At 45.4% G+C, this 20,460-nt stretch overlaps 1 protein-coding gene and 1 long non-coding RNA gene across 4 annotated transcripts in view; both read right to left on the bottom strand.

Annotated features, from left to right (window-relative positions):
* cd34 (CD34 molecule) overlaps positions 1-18,779 on the bottom strand; it is a 35,035-nt gene extending 16,256 nt beyond the window's left edge. For all 3 annotated transcript variants that reach the window (XM_029622401.2, XM_029622402.2, XM_065005466.1), the window contains exon 1: positions 18,503-18,779. In XM_029622401.2, coding sequence (XP_029478261.2) covers positions 18,503-18,584 — 82 coding nt within the window. In that variant the 5' untranslated portion in view covers positions 18,585-18,779. The remainder of the gene's footprint in view (positions 1-18,502) is intronic.
* On the bottom strand, positions 5,370-6,680 carry LOC135563152 (uncharacterized). Its single transcript, XR_010460306.1, has 4 exons — positions 6,619-6,680; positions 6,485-6,529; positions 6,352-6,396; positions 5,370-6,307 (listed from the first exon to the last, which is right to left on the bottom strand). It is a non-coding gene; the product is annotated as an uncharacterized LOC135563152 (long non-coding RNA).
* Positions 18,780-20,460: the final 1,681 nt, after the last annotated feature.

Genomic DNA, 20,460 nt, shown 5'->3' with positions numbered 1-20,460 from the left:
GGCTGTGTACAGCTGCAGCGGTAAGCTGCTCTTCAAGCTGACGCTTGAAGTTAGTGAGGGAGATAAAAGTCTCCAACTTCAGTGATTTTTTGCAATTCGTTCCAGTCATTGGCAGCAGATAACTGGAAGGAAAGGCGGCCAAAGGAGGTGCTATGGGTGGGAGTTGCTATGGTGACCAGTGAGCTGAGATAAGGCGGAGCTTTACCTAGCAAAGACTTATAGATGACCTGGAGCCAGTGGGTTTGGCGTTGAATATTTAGCGAGGACCAGCCAATGAGAGCACACAGGTCGCAGTGGTGGGTAGTATATGGGGCTTTGGTGACAAACAGATGGCACTGTGATAGACTGCATCCAATTTGATGAGTAGAGTGTTGGAGGCTATTTTGTAAATGACATCGTCGAAGTCAAGGATCGGTAGGATGGTCAGTTTTACGAGGGTATGCTTGGCAGCATGAGTGAAGGAGGCTTTGTTGCAAACTAGGAAGCCGATACTAGGTTTAACTTTGGATTGGAGATGCTTAATGTGCGTCTTGAAGGAGAGTTTACAGTCTAACCAGACACCTAGGTATTTATAGTTGACCACATATTCTAGGTCAGAACCGTCCAGAGTAGCGATTTCCCGTTCGGGTGGGCGGGTGTGGGCAGCGATCGGTTGAAGGGCATGCAATTTGTTTTACTAGCATTTAAGAGCAGTTGGAGGCCACAGAAGGAGTGTTGTATGGCGTTGAAGCTTGTTTGGAGGTTTGTTTACACAGTGTCCAAAGAAGGACCAGATGTATACAGAATGGTGTCGTCTGCGTAGAGATGGATCAAAGAATCACCCTCAGCAAGAGCGACATCATTGATATATACAGAGAAAAGAGTTGGCCTGAGAATTGAACCCTGTGGCACCCCCATAGAGAATGCCAGAGGTTCGGACAACAGGGCCTCAGAGTTCAGTGTGTCAAATCGATCTGAGAAGTAGTTGGTGAACCAGGCGAGGCAGTCATTAGAGAAACCAAGGCTGTTGAGTCTGCCGATAAGAATACGGTGATTAACAGAGTCGAAAGCCTTGGCCAGGTCGATGAAGACGGCTGCACAGTACTGTCTTTTATCGATTGGCGGTTATGATAACGTTTAGGACCTTGAGCATGGCTGAGGTGCATACGTGATCAGCTCGGAAACCAGATTGCATAGTGGAGAAGGTACAGTGGGATTAGAAATGGTCAGAGATCCCTTTGTTCACTTGGCTTTCGAATACTTTAGAAATGCAGTGCAGGATGGATATAGGTCTGTAACAGTCTGGGTCAAGCGTGTCTCCCCCTTTGAAGAGGGGATGACAGTGGCAGCTTTCCAATCTTTACGAATCTCAGACGATACGAAAGAGAGGTTGAACAGAATACTAATAGGGGTTGCAACAATGACGGTGGATAATTGTAGGAAGAAAGGGTCCAGATTTTCTAGCCCAGCTGATTTGTAGGGATCCAGATTTTGCCTCTCTTTCAGAACATCAGCTGTCTGGATTTGGGTGAAGGAGAAGCAGGGGGGCTTGGGCCAGTTGTTGCGGGGTGTGCAGAGCTGTTGGCCGGGGTTGGGGTAGCCAGGTGGAAAGCATGGCCAGCCGTAGAGAAATGCTTATTGAAATTCTCGATTATCATGGATTTATCAGTGGTGACATTGTTTCCTAGTCTCAGTGCAGTGGGCAGCTGGGAGGAGGTGCTCTTATTCTCCATAGTCTTTACAGTTTCCCAACACTTTTTGGAATTATTGCTGCAGGATGTAAATTCCCGTTTGAAAAAGCTAGCCTTTGCTTTCCTAACTGACTGTGTGTATTGCTTCCTGGCTTCCCTGAAAAGTTGCATATCGAGGGGACTAGAGAGACTAGACATGAATCTATTCGCCCATAATAGTTGATGGCTGCTGTTTTTACGGTTCAATTCATTGCACATATACACAGCGGTACACAGACAATGAAACCAAAAGATCCGACAATCCAAGCGGATATAGTTGTTGAATTTGAGGACAGACTCTTACAGTGAACGTTTGAGATGTGACTGTGGGTGTGTCTGTGTTTGTGCAGAGAGGAGTCCAGTGTGTGTGTGTGTGTATGTGTCGCCAGGTCCTCTCAGACAGGGTCCAGGCCCTATCCAGCTCTGTGGAGAGTGTTTCCGGGCCCCTCACTCTGATGTCATCGTGGCACCAACGGAACAGATTGTGCTCCTGAGCAGCTCGGGTCTCCAAAACAAAACGCATAACATTTGGTTGCCAGATTTGCAAGAGCGCAGAGGGGAAAGATTGCAAGAGGATAATTTATTTGTTCCGCACTGCTAGTGCACATGGCAGAGCAGTGTAGTGAGTCTGTGGGTCAGGAATGGGGCAGCCAGTATACCTAACCCACTTGGAAAACACACACACAGGGAGTGTGACAGGACCCATGCCAGGTGAGATGATGACAGCTCGGGGTAAAAACTGTTTGATCACAGCAGGACCAACGGTGGTCGATGGTCCCGTCACATCGACACCGTGGTGAAGAAGGAACAACAGTGCCTCAACCTGAGGCGGCTGAAGAAGTGAAATGTCCACAGATTCACCGTTGAGAGCTGGCTGCATCAACACCTGGTACGACGACTGCACAGTCCTGATCCGCAAGGCTCTTCAGAGGGTGGTACGGTCAGCCCGGCACGCTATCGGGGCACGCTGCCTGCCCTCCAGGATATTTACAGCACTCAGTGTCGAAGGAAGGCCAAGAAAGTCATGAAGGACCTCAGGCACCCGGGCCACGGACTGCTCACTCTGCTACAGTCTAGCAGACAGTACAAGTGCATCAGAGCTGTTACCAAGAGGCTTGGAAACAGCTTATATCGATAGGCCATCAGACTGTTGAACAGGAATCACAAGCTGTCTACCAGGCCGGTACGATGATGTCCCGTGTACAGTATATAAAGACATTAAAACACTGGACCATTTATTTTATACTGTTTTCACACTGTTTTGTCCTCAGAAAAGTCTCCATTCAGTGGACGACAAGGTGCCGAAAGCATTCCACAAGGGGGGCTGGCCCATGTTGACTCCAATGCCACAGTGTCAAGTGCTGGGCCATTCATGATACACACAGGAAACAACCTACTACCATACCCTGTGCAAAGGCACTTCAATCTTTTGTCTTGCCCATTCACCCACTGAATGGCACACATACACAATCCATGTCTCAAGGCTAAAACCTCATTCTTTAACCTGTCTCCTCCCCTTCATCTACACGGATTAAAGTGGATTTAACAGTTGGCATCAATGAGGGTTCATAGCTTTCACCTGGATTCACCTGGTCAGTCTGTCATGGAAAGAGCAGGTGTTCATAATGTTTTGTACACTCAGTGTATTTGTATTTGTTATGGATCCCCATTAGTACCTGCCAAGGCAGCAGCTACTCATCCTGGGGTTTATTATGGATCCCCATTAGTTCCTGCCAAGGCAGCAGCTACTCTTCCTGGGGTCAAACAAAGTTAAGGCAATTATACATTTTTTTAACATTACAATATATTCACAACATATTAAGTGTGTGCCCTCAGGCCCCTACTCTACCACATATTTACAACACAAAATCCATGTGTTCATGTGTGTGTGTATAGTGTGTATGCTATGTGTGTGTGTGCATGTGTCTGTGCCTATGTTTGTTGCTTTACAGTCCCTGCTGTTCCATAAGGTGTATTTTTTTATCTGGTTTTTAAATCTAATTGTACTTCTTGCATGAGTTACTTGATGTGGAATAGAGTTCCATGTAGTCATGGCTCTATGTAGTACTGTGCGCCTCCCATCGTCTGTTCTGGACTTGGGGACTGTGAAAAGACCTCCGGTGGCAGGTCTTGTGGGGTATGCATGGGTGTCCGAGCTGTGTGCCAGTAGTTCAAACAGACAGTTCGGTGCATTCAACATGTCAATACCTCTCACACATACAAGTAGTGATGAAGTCAATCTCTCCTCCACTTTGAGCCAGGAGAGATTGACATGCATATTATTAATGTTGCTCTCTGTGTACATCCAATAACCATTCTTAGTATATATTTTTGGTGTATATACGCATAGATTGCATTTGGATTACTGATAGTGTTCGAGTTGTTAACTGGATTCATTGACATCTCTTGATTTCTATTGTTGATTATTTGTGTACTTGTTTGACATTTTACTGCACTGTTAGGGGCTAGTAAAACAAGCACTTCTCTGCACCCTATAACATCAGCTAAACTGTGCACGCAACCAGTACACTTTTATTTGATTAGAACGGAAACAGAGAGACGTCTTGATGAGCACGCCTAATAGAAGAGGTCATGGAGAACAGTGGAACATGTCCACTCACCTCAAGCCCCAGTGAATCTTCATGTGTGCGTTTGGTATCCGTGTGTGTGACCTTGCACTAGAAAATATCCCCAGGAGGGTCTAAGGAGCACACGACTGAGGTTTGAGTGACTTTTGCCATTTGGCTGCTGTAAACGATCTAGCTGAACGTGGCCGACTCCCCAGCCCAGCCAGGAGGAATGTCGTGTGGAGAGATCAACAAACTGTGTGGCATCATGTTTACTCTGCACCACTGGCCATGCCACGTATCTGTCTGCTTTCGTCGCCCACCACAATGCCTCAATTACAGACCATTAAACCATGATTTACTGGGCTCTTTTGTAGATGCTTGCTTTTGGTATTACAGCGTCTGAAAATGACTAAAATGTCATGTAAACATTTTTACGTTTTTGCTGATTTATTGTGAAGATGTCTGCTATTCGCACTTACTCTCACGTGTCCCCGTCTCTTCCTCGCTCCCTCTACTCTTCCTTCCGAAACCTTTTCCCATTGCGATAGCCATCTCTGACCCTTTTTGTTATCCTAGTGTAAGAGATGCAGGGTGGGGAAGGAGAATAGAGACTGAACCAAAACAAACATCTCCACATTGAATTAAAGGGTCACGCAGAGAGCATGGCCTCTCTAACCCCTCTGTAATTAGGGCCTGGGGAGGGCTGTGGATGTGGCCTGGCCTGTAGCAGGGTAGGGTCCTGGGGGCCTCCAACAGGGTGGGGTTCAGCACTGCAGATGTCAGTCTCCCTGGGGAATCCCTGTCTGTCTCTCTTCCTAGCCCTGCCTAGTCTCAGGCAGACGATCAGGAGCCCCTTGACGTCAGAAGCCACTCAGAGACAGACGGCCTACACCCTTGGGCTCACCTCCGAACTGAAGGGGAGGCGGACTCAAATGATACACAAACAGAACTTCCTTAGGACGGCAAGACTATTACTTCATTAACACAGCAGTTACTTCGTCAATACTGTGCACTAATACTTCTTGGACAGAATGCGTTTGTCAATGCATCGTCAGCTTCTGGAGACACTCACAAAGGAGGCACGCGTGGCTAAGCTTATGAACCAATATTTATTTTCTGGGCTCGGGAACTTCCCCCTCCCTCGGGTGATGTGCCTTAATGCACGCTAACAGGTACATTTTGTTAACCACAAACTAATTTCCACAAGCAGACTGACATAGATGGCAGTTCCTGCAACAACAGGAACCACAGTTCTAGATTTTTAAAAAGGCACACAGCATTATTAGCGATAATAAGTACATATACAGGGCCTTCAAAGTATTCACACCTCTTGACTTTCCCCACATTATTGTGTTACAGTGGGATTCAAATGTCACTTTTTTGTCAATGATCTACACAAAATACTAATGTCAAAAGGAGAAGAAAAATGCAAACATTTGTAAAAAAAATAATAATAAAAAAAAGACACATGAATATATAGTATATTGATTCGATAAGTATTCAACCCCCTGAGTCAATACATGTTAGAATCACCTTTGGCAGCGATTACAGCCCTGAGTCAATACATGTTAGAATCACCTTTGGCAGCGATTACACCCCTGAGTCAATACATGTTAGAATCACCTTTGGCAGCGATTACACCCCTGAGTCAATACATGTTAGAATCACCTTTGGCAGCGATTACAGCCCTGAGTCAATACATGTTAGAATCACCTTTGGCAGCGATTACACCCCTGAGTCAATACATGTTAGAATCACCTTTGGCAGCGATTACAGCCCTGAGTCAATACATGTTAGAATCACCTTTGGCAGCGATTACACCCCTGAGTCAATACATGTTAGAATCACCTTTGGCAGCGATTACAGCCCTGAGTCAATACATGTTAGAATCACCTTTGGCAGCGATTACAGCCCTGAGTCAATACATGTTAGAATCACCTTTGGCAGCGATTACACCCCTGAGTCAATACATGTTAGAATCACCTTTGGCAGCGATTACACCCCTGAGTCAATACATGTTAGAATCACCTTTGGCAGCGATTACACCCTGAGTCAATACATGTTAGAATCACCTTTGGCAGCGATTACAGCCCTGAGTCAATACATGTTAGAATCACCTTTGGCAGCGATTACACCCTGAGTCAATACATGTTAGAATCACCTTTGGCAGCGATTACACCCTGAGTCAATACATGTTAGAATCACCTTTGGCAGCGATTACACCCCTGAGTCAATACATGTTAGAATCACCTTTGGCAGCGATTACACCCTGAGTCAATACATGTTAGAATCACCTTTGGCAGCGATTACAGCCCTGAGTCAATACATGTTAGAATCACCTTTGGCAGCGATTACACCCCTGAGTCAATACATGTTAGAATCACCTTTGGCAGCGATTACACCCTGAGTCAATACATGTTAGAATCACCTTTGGCAGCAATACATGTTACACCAGCCTGAGTCAATACATGTTAGAATCACCTTTGGCAGCGATTACAGCCCTGAGTCAATACATGTTAGAATCACCTTTGGCAGCGATTACACCCTGAGTCAATACATGTTAGAATCACCTTTGGCAGCGATTACAGCCCTGAGTCAATACATGTTAGAATCACCTTTGGCAGCGATTACACCCCTGAGTCCCTGAGTCAATACATGTTAGAATCACCTTTGGCAGCGATTACACCCCTGAGTCAATACATGTTAGAATCACCTTTGGCAGCGATTACAGCCCTGAGTCAATACATGTTAGAATCACCTTTGGCAGCGATTACAGCCCTGAGTCAATACATGTTAGAATCACCTTTGGCAGCGATTACAGCCCTGAGTCAATACATGTTAGAATCACCTTTGGCAGCGATTACAGCCCTGAGTCAATACATGTTAGAATCACCTTTGGCAGCGATTACACCCCTGAGTCAATACATGTTAGAATCACCTTTGGCAGCGATTACAGCCCTGAGTCAATACATGTTAGAATCACCTTTGGCAGCGATTACAGCCCTGAGTCACCCCTGAGTCACATGTTAGAATCACCTTTGGCAGCGATTACACCCTGAGTCAATACATGTTAGAATCACCTTTGGCAGCGATTACACCCCTGAGTCAATACATGTTAGAATCACCTTTGGCAGCGATTACACCCCTGAGTCAATACATGTTAGAATCACCTTTGGCAGCGATTACAGCCCTGAGTCAATACATGTTAGAATCACCTTTGGCAGCGATTACACCCCTGAGTCAATACATGTTAGAATCACCTTTGGCAGCGATTACAGCCGTGAGTCTCTCAGTGAGTCTAAGATCAACATTTGCCCAGACTTCTTTTCAAAATTCTTCAAGTTGTCAAAGTTGGTTGATGAACATTGCTAGACAACCATTTTTAGGTCTTGCCATAGATTTACAAACAGATGTATGTTAAAATGGTAACTTGGCCATTCAGGAACATTCACTGTCTTCTTGGTAAGCAACTCCAGTGTAGATTTGGCCTTCTGTTTAAGGTTATTGTCCTGGTGAAAGGTGAAAAGCAGACAACCAGGTTTTCCTCTGGGATTTTGACTGTGTTCCATTCTGTTTCTTTTTTTATCCTGAAGATTTTTCCAGTCCTTAACGATTTACCAGCATACCCATAACATGATGCAGCTACCACTATGCTTGAAAATATGGAGATTGGTACTCAGTAATATGTTGTGTTGGATTTGCCCCAAACATAACACTTTGTATTCAGGACAAAAAGTGAATTTCTTTTCATTTTTTGTAGTATTACTTTAGTGCCTCGTTGCAAACAGAATGCATGTTTTGGAATATTCTTTGTGCAAAACTGTCAAGGCAAAGGGTGGCAACTTTGAAGAATCTCAAATATAAAATATATTTTTGATTTGTTTAACACTTTTTTGGTTACTACAAGATTCCATAAGTGTTATTTCATAGTTGATGTCTTCACTATTATTCTACAATGTAGAAAATAGTCCACCTTGAATGAGTAGGTGTATCCAAACATTTGACTGATACTGTATGTCGGCTCAATTCCCTTTCAATTTCAATTGCGCTATAAAACTGAAGTCTCGTGTTCTCCTAATAGAGCCCCCCCGCGCCCCGCCCCGCCTCAGACCCAGGCCAGGGTGGATTTCCACGGAGGCTGAAAAGGGATCCCATTCCTACTAGTCAGCAAGTCAACCAAGTCCATCTGTACTGGTCACTGTGTGGACAACTCCTTGAAACAAAGAACATTACAGTTCAAGTCCCGTTGATAGGTTGGCTCGAACAAGTTAAAATCAGCAACAAAAAAAACAATAGCAGAATTGGTCAGCAGCCTGTTAAATGGCTGCTATCCACTGTGGCAACATCTTAGTGTTTTTCGCGACCGACGGTGGAATGTTATGATCCATGCACATCCTTGGACAGGATATGACAGGATATGACAGGATATGACAGGATATGACAGGATATGGCAGGATATGACAGGATATGGCTCTCACGGCACGCGGCATGCTGAGACTTCACTAAGCCTCAGAGGTGAGTATGCTGGGGCCATCGATAATACCCAGCAGGCCTCCCATAGAAACACACACAGCAGGTTCACCAGTTACCTCATAACGACAAAGAGCCATCACACATAGGCTACATGTAAGGTTCTATACTACTACAGACATATTTCTATATATTGTGACTGTCACAACTTTGTTGTGGACTATGCCAAGAATCGATTTCCATAAGTCTGCTTTTGAAATCAATTCTAGGGCAAAAAGGCCTGAATGTGGATGAGGCTTTGTTATAAGCTTAATAAATGGGCATGGTATTTTTCCAGCACTAACAACGCTCTCATCAAAATAGTTTGGGCAGGCAGCCCCTCCGTAACTTAAGCCTCTGTTTCCTAAATAGTCCATTCATCTCATTACTGAAGGATAGGACTGGGCCGGCTCCTCGCTCCTCTACACCAAAGTTGCATCCCAAGTGGCAACCTATTCCCTACATAGTGTACTACTTTTTACCAAGGCCCACAGAGCTTCATTCAAAAGTAGTGCATTATGTAGGGAATAGGGTGCGATTTGGGATACAGACCAAATACCAGCTGCTCTGACAGGCCTGTTCCTCGCCTCACAGCTCCCACTGTCAGAACCAAAGCTGCCTGGGCTGTTACTGTTGCTGAGTGCAGATTTTGCTGGATGAGTTCCCACAGCTTTTTGACATCAGAGTGGGAAGAGAATGGGGAGAGGCTGTGTTTAGGATATCTACATTTATAGTCCTCCTCCACTGGATGGCTTTATGCAGTGGTTTAGGGAGTGAAGAATAAAAGACTGACTGGTTAAACGCCCTGATTACCCCGCACATTGAGACCTTCCCAGACACCAGGGCCCCTACACACACAGACAGACAGACAGACACAGACACAGACACACACACACACACACACACACACACACACACACACACACAGAGAAAGTGCCATTAAAAGCAGGAACAGGATGTAATCTTATGTTTTCAAATTAGCCAGCAGCATAAAGGGCCCCAACGAGTTTCTAGCTGAACATTAATTACCAGGAGCAATTACTCTAGCAGTGAAAGGGCCTCAGCCAACCCTCATTAAAAATCCTTTGTTCCCCAGGCTAAACTAAACACCCTTGAGAGCCGTGCCTCACTCTGCCTTCTCTTGACAAGCATGTCTTGCCTTCGATGTACACTTGCCATACACTTACTGTTCTTGTAAACCCACGGTGGTTTTCTATTCTGACAATCTGTGACGTCAAATGACCATGAGTTAAATTTGTGATAAGGTTTCAACACAGAGGCTGAGCTCATGTAAGCATTGGAGAAAGACGCACAGACACAGCGTGAGTCCATGTCGGTGTTTTGAAATGTCCCCTAATTTCATGGTTGTTCATTAGATTCACTGACTTTAGTCTGGAGGAGTGTTGTCTAGAAGCTCCCAAAAGGTTTCTGCTCTCTGGCAGGTTGCGGTGGTGAGTTGAAATGAAAGAGAATGTGGCGGAGAGGAGTTGAATGTTGTTGCTCCTTGGTATAATCCCAAATGGCACCGTAATTCTCTAGTGGAGTGGAATCATTTTGACCAGGATCCATAGGGCTCTGTTAAAAAGTTGTGCACCATGTTGAGAAGAGGGTGGTATTTGGGATGCAGATTTTGTTAAAAAGCCACAACAGTTGTAAAACTGTGCCAGGGGAATAAGGAACAAAAAGATTGCTAGAAACAGTCATAATGATGAGAGCAATATTTGAATGGTAACACACCGTCTCTAATTCATTAAGACTGTTTAGCTGGGTAAATATTGTTGCTAGAGTCTACAGTCTTTTGTCTTTGTCCAGTCCCTTGTCCTGGAAAGGTAATTGTCGGCAGTAGGGATTGTGCTTAACCTTGGGTTTGTTGCCTTCGTTTAAGTTTTGATAGAAGCCAATGCCCAAATGGAGATTTTCTGTTGAAGAGAACGGCTCTTTGTTATTGGAGGAGGTCTTTGATATGGCGCGTGTGTGTTGATATAGTCCAGAGTTCGAGGTAATCGACTGGACAAAGGGGAGCGGTTGTGTTTGTTTGTGAGAACATTTCCTGTCGGGCCCTCGAGCCAGAAATGACACCGACAAACAAGATGATTTCAACTTCATTTTGACTGGTACATATTTGTCTTTACAAAACCACTGAGGAAACTGCCAGTTAACTGTCATCCAGCTCTAGTCCAAAGAGGACACACACCCAACACCCTGCTCTCACTCGGTCACAAGACTGTTATCTGCCAGCCGGTTACATAAAAAAAGCCCCACACCCCACTCTGGATGACGTGAGTCCAACGTTAACCATTCTGACTTGGGACTGATGGAATGCTAGTCAATATCCGAGGGCCATGAGAAAATGTGCCAATATTCTGCCCTTGTTTATGTTGGCCGGAGATGTTGTCTGAGAGCATTGCAGAGTCAAAGCATGGAGACTTGAAGGGCACAATCTTATCTCCCCATTGGTAATGGAATGCCTCTCCTTAAACTGAACTTTGTATCTTGTCCGTTAGTTTATATCACAGAAACGAGATTCAGAACCGATCCCACTCCAACTATGGGTACTCTGGCGTCCAACCGGCTCAAACATAGAGCCATCACTCCTCTTTGTGTTGGTCTTGTGCTGCTTTGGGTGTCCATATTTTTGTCCAGACTTTATGCTTCACGCCACCCTGAATGTCTAGCCGGACTGTCAAAACATCAATCAAGCGGTTGTCATAGAGACAAAATACTCAGACGTGTAAAAGGACGGTGGTGTGAGGAGAGCACAGGATTGGAATTCCCCCAAATGATAGGAATGCACATTGTGTCTGTCCCACTTCAGCCGTTCGGAATGGATGCAAATACTTTGGAATGCAATGGCTCACTCCACTGTGCCACAAGCACTGAGTTAGTGACACATTTAGCAGCTACTGGACTACCAACCCAACCGTGAAATTAAAACACATTCAAGTGTAATTTTCTCTTCTCCATATAGCTGTAAAGGTAAGAGATAGATTCCCCCCTCTCTACAGACGCCACGGCTCCTCGCCTTCATGTATTCCAAGAGGCGTTGATATGACATGCAGCATTTATGACCCAGTCCGTTTCGGTGATGCATATTTGACACTGTCTAGATGCTGAATCAAAGCAGTGGGAAACGGAAACAAACGATATCAGTGTTCGTGAGGAAAGTGCGTAGTTTAAACAGCAGGCTTGGATATGAAGAGAACGTCGGGTTAGCTTATTAAGCACACCATTGAGTTAATTCAGAGTACGGTTACATGCAGTGGCGATTTGAGCATGTGTGTCATGGTGAGGCAAAAAACAAACAACGTGGGATGCATGCCAGCAAAGCCACAACACTAAACAATACAGGAATTGCACTATAACGGTGACAAACGGTGCCCATAAACTGTTAGGGAATACATAAAGCTGTCCCAACAGCAGTCCCAACACCTTACCACTGCTACACCTGGCTATCAGCAGAGCCTTGTCTGGCAGCGAAACAGTTCATTCAGCCTCATTTACGGCCTTTAAAAAAACCATAGCTGATATGGCTGACTTGCTTAAACAAAATATGGTTTCTACTGACAATTGAGAGGTACAAACTATGGCATAAGGGGACGAGAAGCGGATAAGAGGCAATCCATAATTTCGATTAAGACATTAATGAGCGAGTCAGGATGGACGTAGTCAATAACTAAGCCTAACCCAGCTTACTACACAACATACACTTAGTATTACTTTATCTACAGTATACATATCTTCCTGGCATATTACATCATTTATGCAGCAGCATATAAGACATGTTTGACAAGTGGCGCAGTGGTCTAAGGCTCTGCATCTCAGTGCAAGAGGCCTCACTACAGTCTCTGATTCGAATCCAGGCTGGCTCACATCCGGCCGTGATTGGGAGTCCTATAGAGCGGTGCAGAGTCGTCCGGGTTTGGCCAGGGGTAGGGGAGGGTTTGGCCGGGGTAGGGAAGGGTTTGGCCAGGGTAGGCTGTCATTGTAAATAACAATTTGTTCCTAACTGACTTGCCTAGTTAAATAAAGGTTATATTTTTTTTTTAAAAAAAAAATGGAAATGTGCGTCGGTCCTTCATTTCATCAACGAAAGAGAAAGAGGCCGGATTTACAATTCCGAGTTGGATGACCGTTCAACACTGATTTTCCCAGTCGGAGCTCGTTAGTCACTGTCACCGATTCCTTTCAAACCACTCATTGTTGAGTTCACGACTTGTTGTGTAATGTTTATGTCCAATGGCCGATGAGCACCAATACATTTTATCTATAATTTAAAAAGGATTTTCCAGTAGATTGTCGACTTGATTCATGATGACTGCTAGCTAAGATTTTCAAAGTTAGATGTTGACATCAGTCCAATCAAAGCTACTGTACATATAACGTGATTTGATGTCATTTTATCTGTGGCCAATGACCTTGAGCCTTCTTGGAAGGGCACTACTAATGTAACTATGGCCTGACCCAAAGGGCTTGAACTTTCGATGTCTACCCTTACACTTGGTGGTGACATAGTGTCCCCATGAGTGACAGAACATTAAGCCAATCGCTCCTATTTTCTGCTGGCTTGCCCCACCACCACAGAAAGCACTGAGCTAGGCTGAAAAACCTGCATTTTGGAGCTGCCTTACTCCAGAAAACAAGTGTTTTGTATGCCATGTTTGTATGCAGCTTTAGTAACTCAATGATGTATATTTTTGACATTGTTTGCAAACTGATGTGACATGTATTAATGCCAAAATAACATGCAAAACAGGCAAGCCCCCCCCCCCCCCCCCAAAGTATATTTCTTTGCTAAAAATGTGGGTCTCAAAACAGTTAGGGCGGAGCCCCACCTGCCCTGGATGACGGGCCGCCACTGGTTACATGCACACAATAAAATTATAATTGTGAATATTCAGATTAATATAGTTTTATTTAAATATTTGAATGTTTTGTAAGACGAACGATTTCACTAATAACCCTGTGTACATGGACACACCTGAACTCAGACTACCTGATAGGACTTTGATAAATGCAGGAAAATCGCCAATCAAAATAAAACGTTCCACCACAGCAACCAATGCTATTTTTGAGAAGCCTATTCCCCAAAATAACGGACATATGAAGTTTGTGTGTGAAAACTATTTTAAAGACGTATATTTTGAGTTTTTCAGAACTCACTTCACTCGCGCATAAGAGGGAGGCTGGTGCTGGCACCGCGGGAACACGATTAAACCATTTACTTGTCCTGCTCAGAAAATCAGATGTTTTAAAGTCGGCGTATTCCATTTGGACTATTATGATTATCGAATTATTAGTGTGTATAAAAAAATTAAAAAGTATTTCGTCATATCCCCACAATGTTCCAACAAGCTAAAGAAACGTTCTGGGAACCTTCACAGAACAGACAAAATGCGTTCTGCTAACGTTCTTGTAACATCAGGTGAATGTTTTTTGCACCCCTAAAATAAACATTTTAGAATCATCCACACAACTGGACAGTTTTTGTGTTTTGGGAACATATTTTTTCCCACAACTTAATGAAACATTCTGGGAACCTTAAAAGAACAGATTAAATGTTTTCTAGGAATGTTCTTAGAACATCAGGCAAATATTTGGTACAAAAATTCTATTATCATCAGCACGACTGGACAGTTTTTGTGTGACAAAAACACTTGCCGCGACCTAATGAAAGTTGTGTGAACTTTCACACAACCAATTTTGGTTGGTTGGGTTGTTGGTCTCAGTGGTTGACACCTCTAAAAAGGTTTGCATTGGCATTCCTGCTGTAACATCTGAGCCCTGCATCTACCACTGGAATGCATGGCCTTCTGTGGTCAGGTGCTTAGGAGCCCTAATGACTACAGTTACAGAGGACTCCCATCTCAGTTACCCACGATAAACCTCGAGTCACCATAGCCACGCTGCAACTGGTGCAGATGACGGTCCAACTAACTGTAGCTTCCAACTGTAACTCACCACAGTGGAGCTCCAGTGTCTTGGGTGGGGGGGGTCATGTGGTTGACCTCAATGATATCTCCCCAGAGGCTTTCCATGCTATGCTGCCATCAGACTATCCACAAACATGCATGTTTGTATGAAAGATAAGCCCAGTGGCCCTTGGGGTATGAGTTTATTAGTTTCCAGATATAGCCAGAGGCCTGTACTGTAATGGCTCATGTTTGGCTCTTTTGAGTAGAAGCACAAACAAGGTTATTTAATAGAACTCTGGAATCAGCTGCCTCTCCTCCCAGGGTTGATTACATCACTGGCCCTAATTCCACTGTGTCATTGATTAAACCTTATCCACAGCAAATACCCTTCAAGAACAAGACCACAACTGTCCTCTGGACTGATGCTGGATTCATCAACTTACCAAGACATGATAAAAACCCCTCCCCAATATAGATACAATGTTAATTCACTGTGAAACATTCAAATAGTATTTCTCTTTGACAATATGTCATTTTCATGGAACTTAACATCCAACCTCTTCATGTAGTTTAGAAGAGGGACAGAAAAGTGTCAATAACAGGGGGCTGATATGGAACACATGGCCTCTCTATAGACTCATCAGGGGCGTGAATATCTTTACATTTCAAAAGCAGTACCACCAGCTTCTACAAAACATGCCAATGACCTCGGCCATACACACAGAACTGAATCACCCTGCAACAATCTACAGCGGTTTATGTTCTGGGTTTGGCAGAGGTTTTTCAAATATGTTCCAAATGCTGAGCATTCATTGGCAAATTCACATAGCGGTGCCTTTGGCACAAGTGTCAACTATGTTGCAGGTGAGTGTGACCAGTGGAGCGTGGTTGGCTGTGTCTGGAATGGGGGAGGAGATAGGGACGACTTGTGGCAACACCCCTGTGCTATTGAAAAGCAAGAGCTGAAAAAGCTGCTAACCTGAAACGGGAATGGTAACATTTTACTGACGTACAGTAGTGTTCTGATTCAACCAATTTCACAATATAAACCTAAATAGTTGATAGTTAGTTGAACATCTAACCATTTGTTCGGTTGACGACCCTCCCACTCCCTCCCACTCTGTCTGCCATATTCTACCTCTTTGCTCTTGTTTTCCTAATTAGGATGTCGGCGACATGGGACACACCTGGGCCCGGGTGTGTCCCGGGATAAATGCACCTCTTCCCCATTCTTTGAGGAGACTCTCTCCATGCAGACACACCTGGGCCCGGGTGTGTCCCGGGATAAATGCACCTCTTCCCCATTCTTTGAGGAGACTCTCTCCATGCAGACACACCTGGGCCCGGGTGTTTCCCGGGATAAATGTTCCTCTTCTCCATTCTTTGAGGAGACTCTCTCCATGCAGACACACCTGGGCCCGGGTGTGTCCCGGGATAAATGCTCCTCTTCTCCATTCTTTAAAGAGACTCTCTCCATGCAGACACACCTGGGCCCGGGTGTGTCCCGGGATAAATGCTCCTCTTCTCCATTCTTTGAGGAGACTCTCTCCATGCAGACACACCTGGGCCCGGGTGTGTCCCGGGATAAATGCACCTCTTCCCCATTCTTTGAGGAGACTCTCTCCATGCAGACACACCTGGGCCCGGGTGTGTCCCGGGATAAATGCACCTCTTCCCCATTCTTTGAGGAGACTCTCTCCATGCAGACACACCTGGGCCCGGGTGTGTCCCGGGATAAATGCTCCTCTTCTCCATTCTTTGAGGAGACTCTCTCCATGCAGACACACCTGGGCCCGGGTGTGTCCCGGGATAAATGCACCTCTTCCCCATTCTTTGAGGAGACTCTCTCCATGCAGACACACTGATAGAGTTTGGTTGTGGCCTGTTTGTTTGTTTGCGTTGGCACCTTTCAACAGCTCTCATTATCACATCTATACACGCAACCACTCACTTACACTGCTGATTACTGACTACACACACCATTGTTAATTGTGTTTAGTGTACTTTAGTTAATAAATACATTGTGTTATTCCTGATCTCCATGTCGTCTCCCTTTTTGTTACGAACTTCGAGCCGGTTCGTGACACATGCGCCTTTCCAATGTGCCGTGCGTATAGAGCGTGTTCTTTCGGACGCGTTCTGGTCCACTTCGGGGTAACATTAAGCCCTACACCGTTTATTTTCCTCCTCCTGGTTGGTCCGACATAGTGTTCACAATGTGCCAGAGAACTAATGTTTTTACTGTCCCTGTTCCCAGATGAGCCGGTACTAAACTCTCCAAGCCACAACACTCTGCAATTATCATCTATATTAACAGACTTAACGGTGTGATTTGGACCAGACTGCTGAACCTTCTACCCTCACCGTCCCAACATGAGGGAAAAAGAGGTCCCCGTTTAAACAGAAATCCCCACCACACATACAGTTTGACGGTTGCCACCAACCTAAGGGACGTCCCTTAAGGGACCTATTTATACACCCTGCTGAATCAACAGATAATGTACGGGCAATTCCCCATCACACACACATCCTGCATCTTCAGAGGACAAGCAGGAAATCAGACACAGGATAAGCTTCCTTCTCCGATTAAACTTCTGGACGCAGATGGAAAGACCCCCAAAACACACTGCAGAGATGCCGATTGAACTCCCAGAAGTATATTTCCCTATTTTTAAAAATATTACGTCTGAATAAAATATGCTTAATGGACCTCCATGTTTCAGAAATGAGCGGAGCCTGTTTTGGAAAAAGCGTGCACGCGCACGCACACACACGCACACGCACACACACACACACACACACACACACACACACACACACACACACACACACACACACGGCAGATAAACCAGCGGTTAGAGCATTGGTTCGAAATACTCGAGCCGACAAAGGTGAAAAAGCTGTCAATGTGCACTTGAGAAAGGCATTTATCCCTAATGTGCTCCAGGGGCGCAGTACTACTCTGTCTGACCCTGTAAAACAACACATTTCACTGCGCCTATCCGGTGCATGGGACAATGAAACATCTTTATGTTCACACACACACAAACCCTTCTCAGGATGTAGTCTCCAATTATTCTCAACGGCAGCTTTCCACTCCAGAGCAGTTGCATGAGGCCCCTTTGTCAGCTGGCCACCGCTAGAACTTTTCACCAGCCCCATAACTCTCCAAACTGCTTAATGTCACATAATAACACAAGCATTGCTGAACACACTTGTGAGAAAACTCACATGCTATTTAAGGTGCTGGGAATTACATCATGGTACATTTGATTGGCACGTTCACATCTTGGCATAAAGTTGAAGTTACGAGTTCATGTTGCGTCATCCTGCTTGCTCACAAACTCTCTCCCCCGTACTCTGCCTTGGTCACCTTCTAACTCTCTCCCCTGTACTCTGCCTTGGTCACCTTCTAACTCTCTCCCCCGTACTCTGCCTTGGTCACCTTCTAACTCTCTCCCCCGTACTCTGCCTTGGTCACCTTCAAACTCTCTCCCCCGTACTCTGCCTTGGTCACCTTCTAACTCTCTCCCCCGTACTCTGCCTTGGTCACCTTCTAACTCTCTCCCCGTACTCTGCCTTGGTCACCTTCAAACTCTCTCCCCCGTACTCTGCCTTGGTCACCTTCTAACTCTCTCCCCCCTACTCTGCCTTGGTCACCTTCTAACTCTCTCCTAGCTTCTCAGATTCAGAGAGAAGACAAAGGACTACAAGAGTTCGCTTACTGACTCAACCATAGTTTAAGACTGAGCATGTAAGACACAGAGCCAGGTGGGGAGGCTTTAAGAGGGGTAGTACTCACTGTGTAGGAGCAGAGTACAGAGAACCAGGGCTAGAGCCATCCCTCTCCAGGACCCATTCATTCTTCTCATGGACACAGCCATCCTCCAGTCCTTTGTGAGCCGCTGTGTGTGTGTCTGTAGAAGTGTGTGAAAGAGCGTGATGAATGAGTGAGTGAGGGCTGGGGGAGTCGCGTGTTTCCTGTGCTCGCAGAGCGGGACAGACTGGCAGGATAAAGCGTGGCTTATGCTCTGCTGGTTTCATATGGCCTCTCTCCTTTGCCCCCTCTCTCTCTATCCCTCCTTCTCAGTCTCCTTCACCACACCCCTTTTCTGACTGGCTGAGTTAAACTCTTCTCATGCAGCTGGACGTTTTCGTGTGTGTGCGTGTGTGTGTGTGCGTGTGTGTAGAAAGTGATTCAGGGCGTGAGCAGGGCGTAGTAGGTCTGTGTGAGTGGTAATATAATCTGGGTGTGCATTATCACATCTGTCTATTCATGTGCGCTGTTGTCTGGATCAGCAAACCCATCCAGCTATTTCCACAAACCTGGAAAGCTATTGCTGAGAGTGGTATGCCATCTAAACTGTACTGTGCATTCTTTTAATGATCCCTAAAATCAAGCTTTACGATACAAGTGAACTAGCACCTCCGCTGTATATTTGGAGTAGACCACAACATGACTCGCTGTATCTAACCCTAACTGAGACATCCCAGTCAGCCTGTTGGCTCTGGAGGAGCTTGTCTGATCAGTTCTCCTTTGAAGATGCACCTGGTAAACAGGAAGCGATCTCCCCTGGTCTGCCCGCCTGCTTAATATTGTGCTGCATAGCTGTAGCAGTGCATTGCATCAAACATCACATCTCTCCACATCACTCCATTCTACTCCGCCTGGGCTTTAAGTTTGTCCCTGGACTGGTGAGTCAGTTATGTCCGGTGCGGCTGCTCACACCCACAGAAATCCCCACACACAAACAAAATCACCCTATACACCCATGCCATATGCAAACACACACAGTGTTTTGCAATCTCATACCCTATCCAAGCAACATTTGGGATCCAGCAGTTTATTTTCTCTCTTTATAAATGCAGCCAGACTGGTGTTTCTTGGGGATTGCCTGCAAAATTGCTGGTGAAACAATCGGGCCAGATGGGGCTGAATCAAGGCAAGAGCAGGCAAGTGTCGGGGACTGGGACACTCCTGCTAGTCCCTGTGTATGTTCACTTTCTTTAGGGACTGACTGGGGTGTGGTAATCCGATCCCTTTACTGACCCTTTCCTCAAGCCCACCCTTTCTAAATGCTGAGCAGACTAGATCATAGTACACACATTCCCGAGCGCACACATGCTGCCACGAACCGGCTCGATGTCCGCAACAAAAAGGGAGACAAGGTGGAAATCAGGAATAACAAAAATATATTTATGAACTGAGGTAACGCAAATACAATTAGCAATGGTGTGTGTAATCAGTAATCAGCAGTGTAAGTGAGTGGTTGCGTGTATAGATGTGATAATGAGAGCTGTTGAAAGGTGCCAACGCAAACAAACAAACAGGCCACAACCAAACTCTATCAGTGTGTCTGCATGGAGAGAGGGGGGTATGTGTTCACACTTCCACTTGCCCCAGCCAACCTCGTCCTCCCCAGACCTCAGGCAACCTTTGCGCACAGGAAGCGACAGAACAGGACAATACCAAACAAAATAAACAGTGATCAGTCACGTAGACATTCAGGAACAGGGCGCACGAGCAAGCTCTTCAGCAACGAGCTGCAACAAAAAGAGCGTCTCAGAGTCCTTCTCATGACATTTTGGCAACATACGTAAGTTTCCAACAATATCAAATGAGTCCGGGGCACGATCAAGAGAGGAGCGACCCCTAGATAAATCTGGGTCACCTTCCCAGAGCAAACTGTCCCCTGAGAGCTTTCCTTCCCTAACCAACTGTAGCCGCTCTTGTTGCAGCTTTATTATAGCATGCTCCAA

The sequence above is a fragment of the Oncorhynchus nerka genome, linkage group LG20, assembly GCF_034236695.1.
Source record: "Oncorhynchus nerka isolate Pitt River linkage group LG20, Oner_Uvic_2.0, whole genome shotgun sequence".
In the NCBI taxonomy this organism is placed as follows: domain Eukaryota; kingdom Metazoa; phylum Chordata; class Actinopteri; order Salmoniformes; family Salmonidae; genus Oncorhynchus; species Oncorhynchus nerka.
The sequence above is the reverse complement of the archived record's forward strand: the minus strand, read 5'-3'. Positions and strand labels throughout refer to the sequence as shown.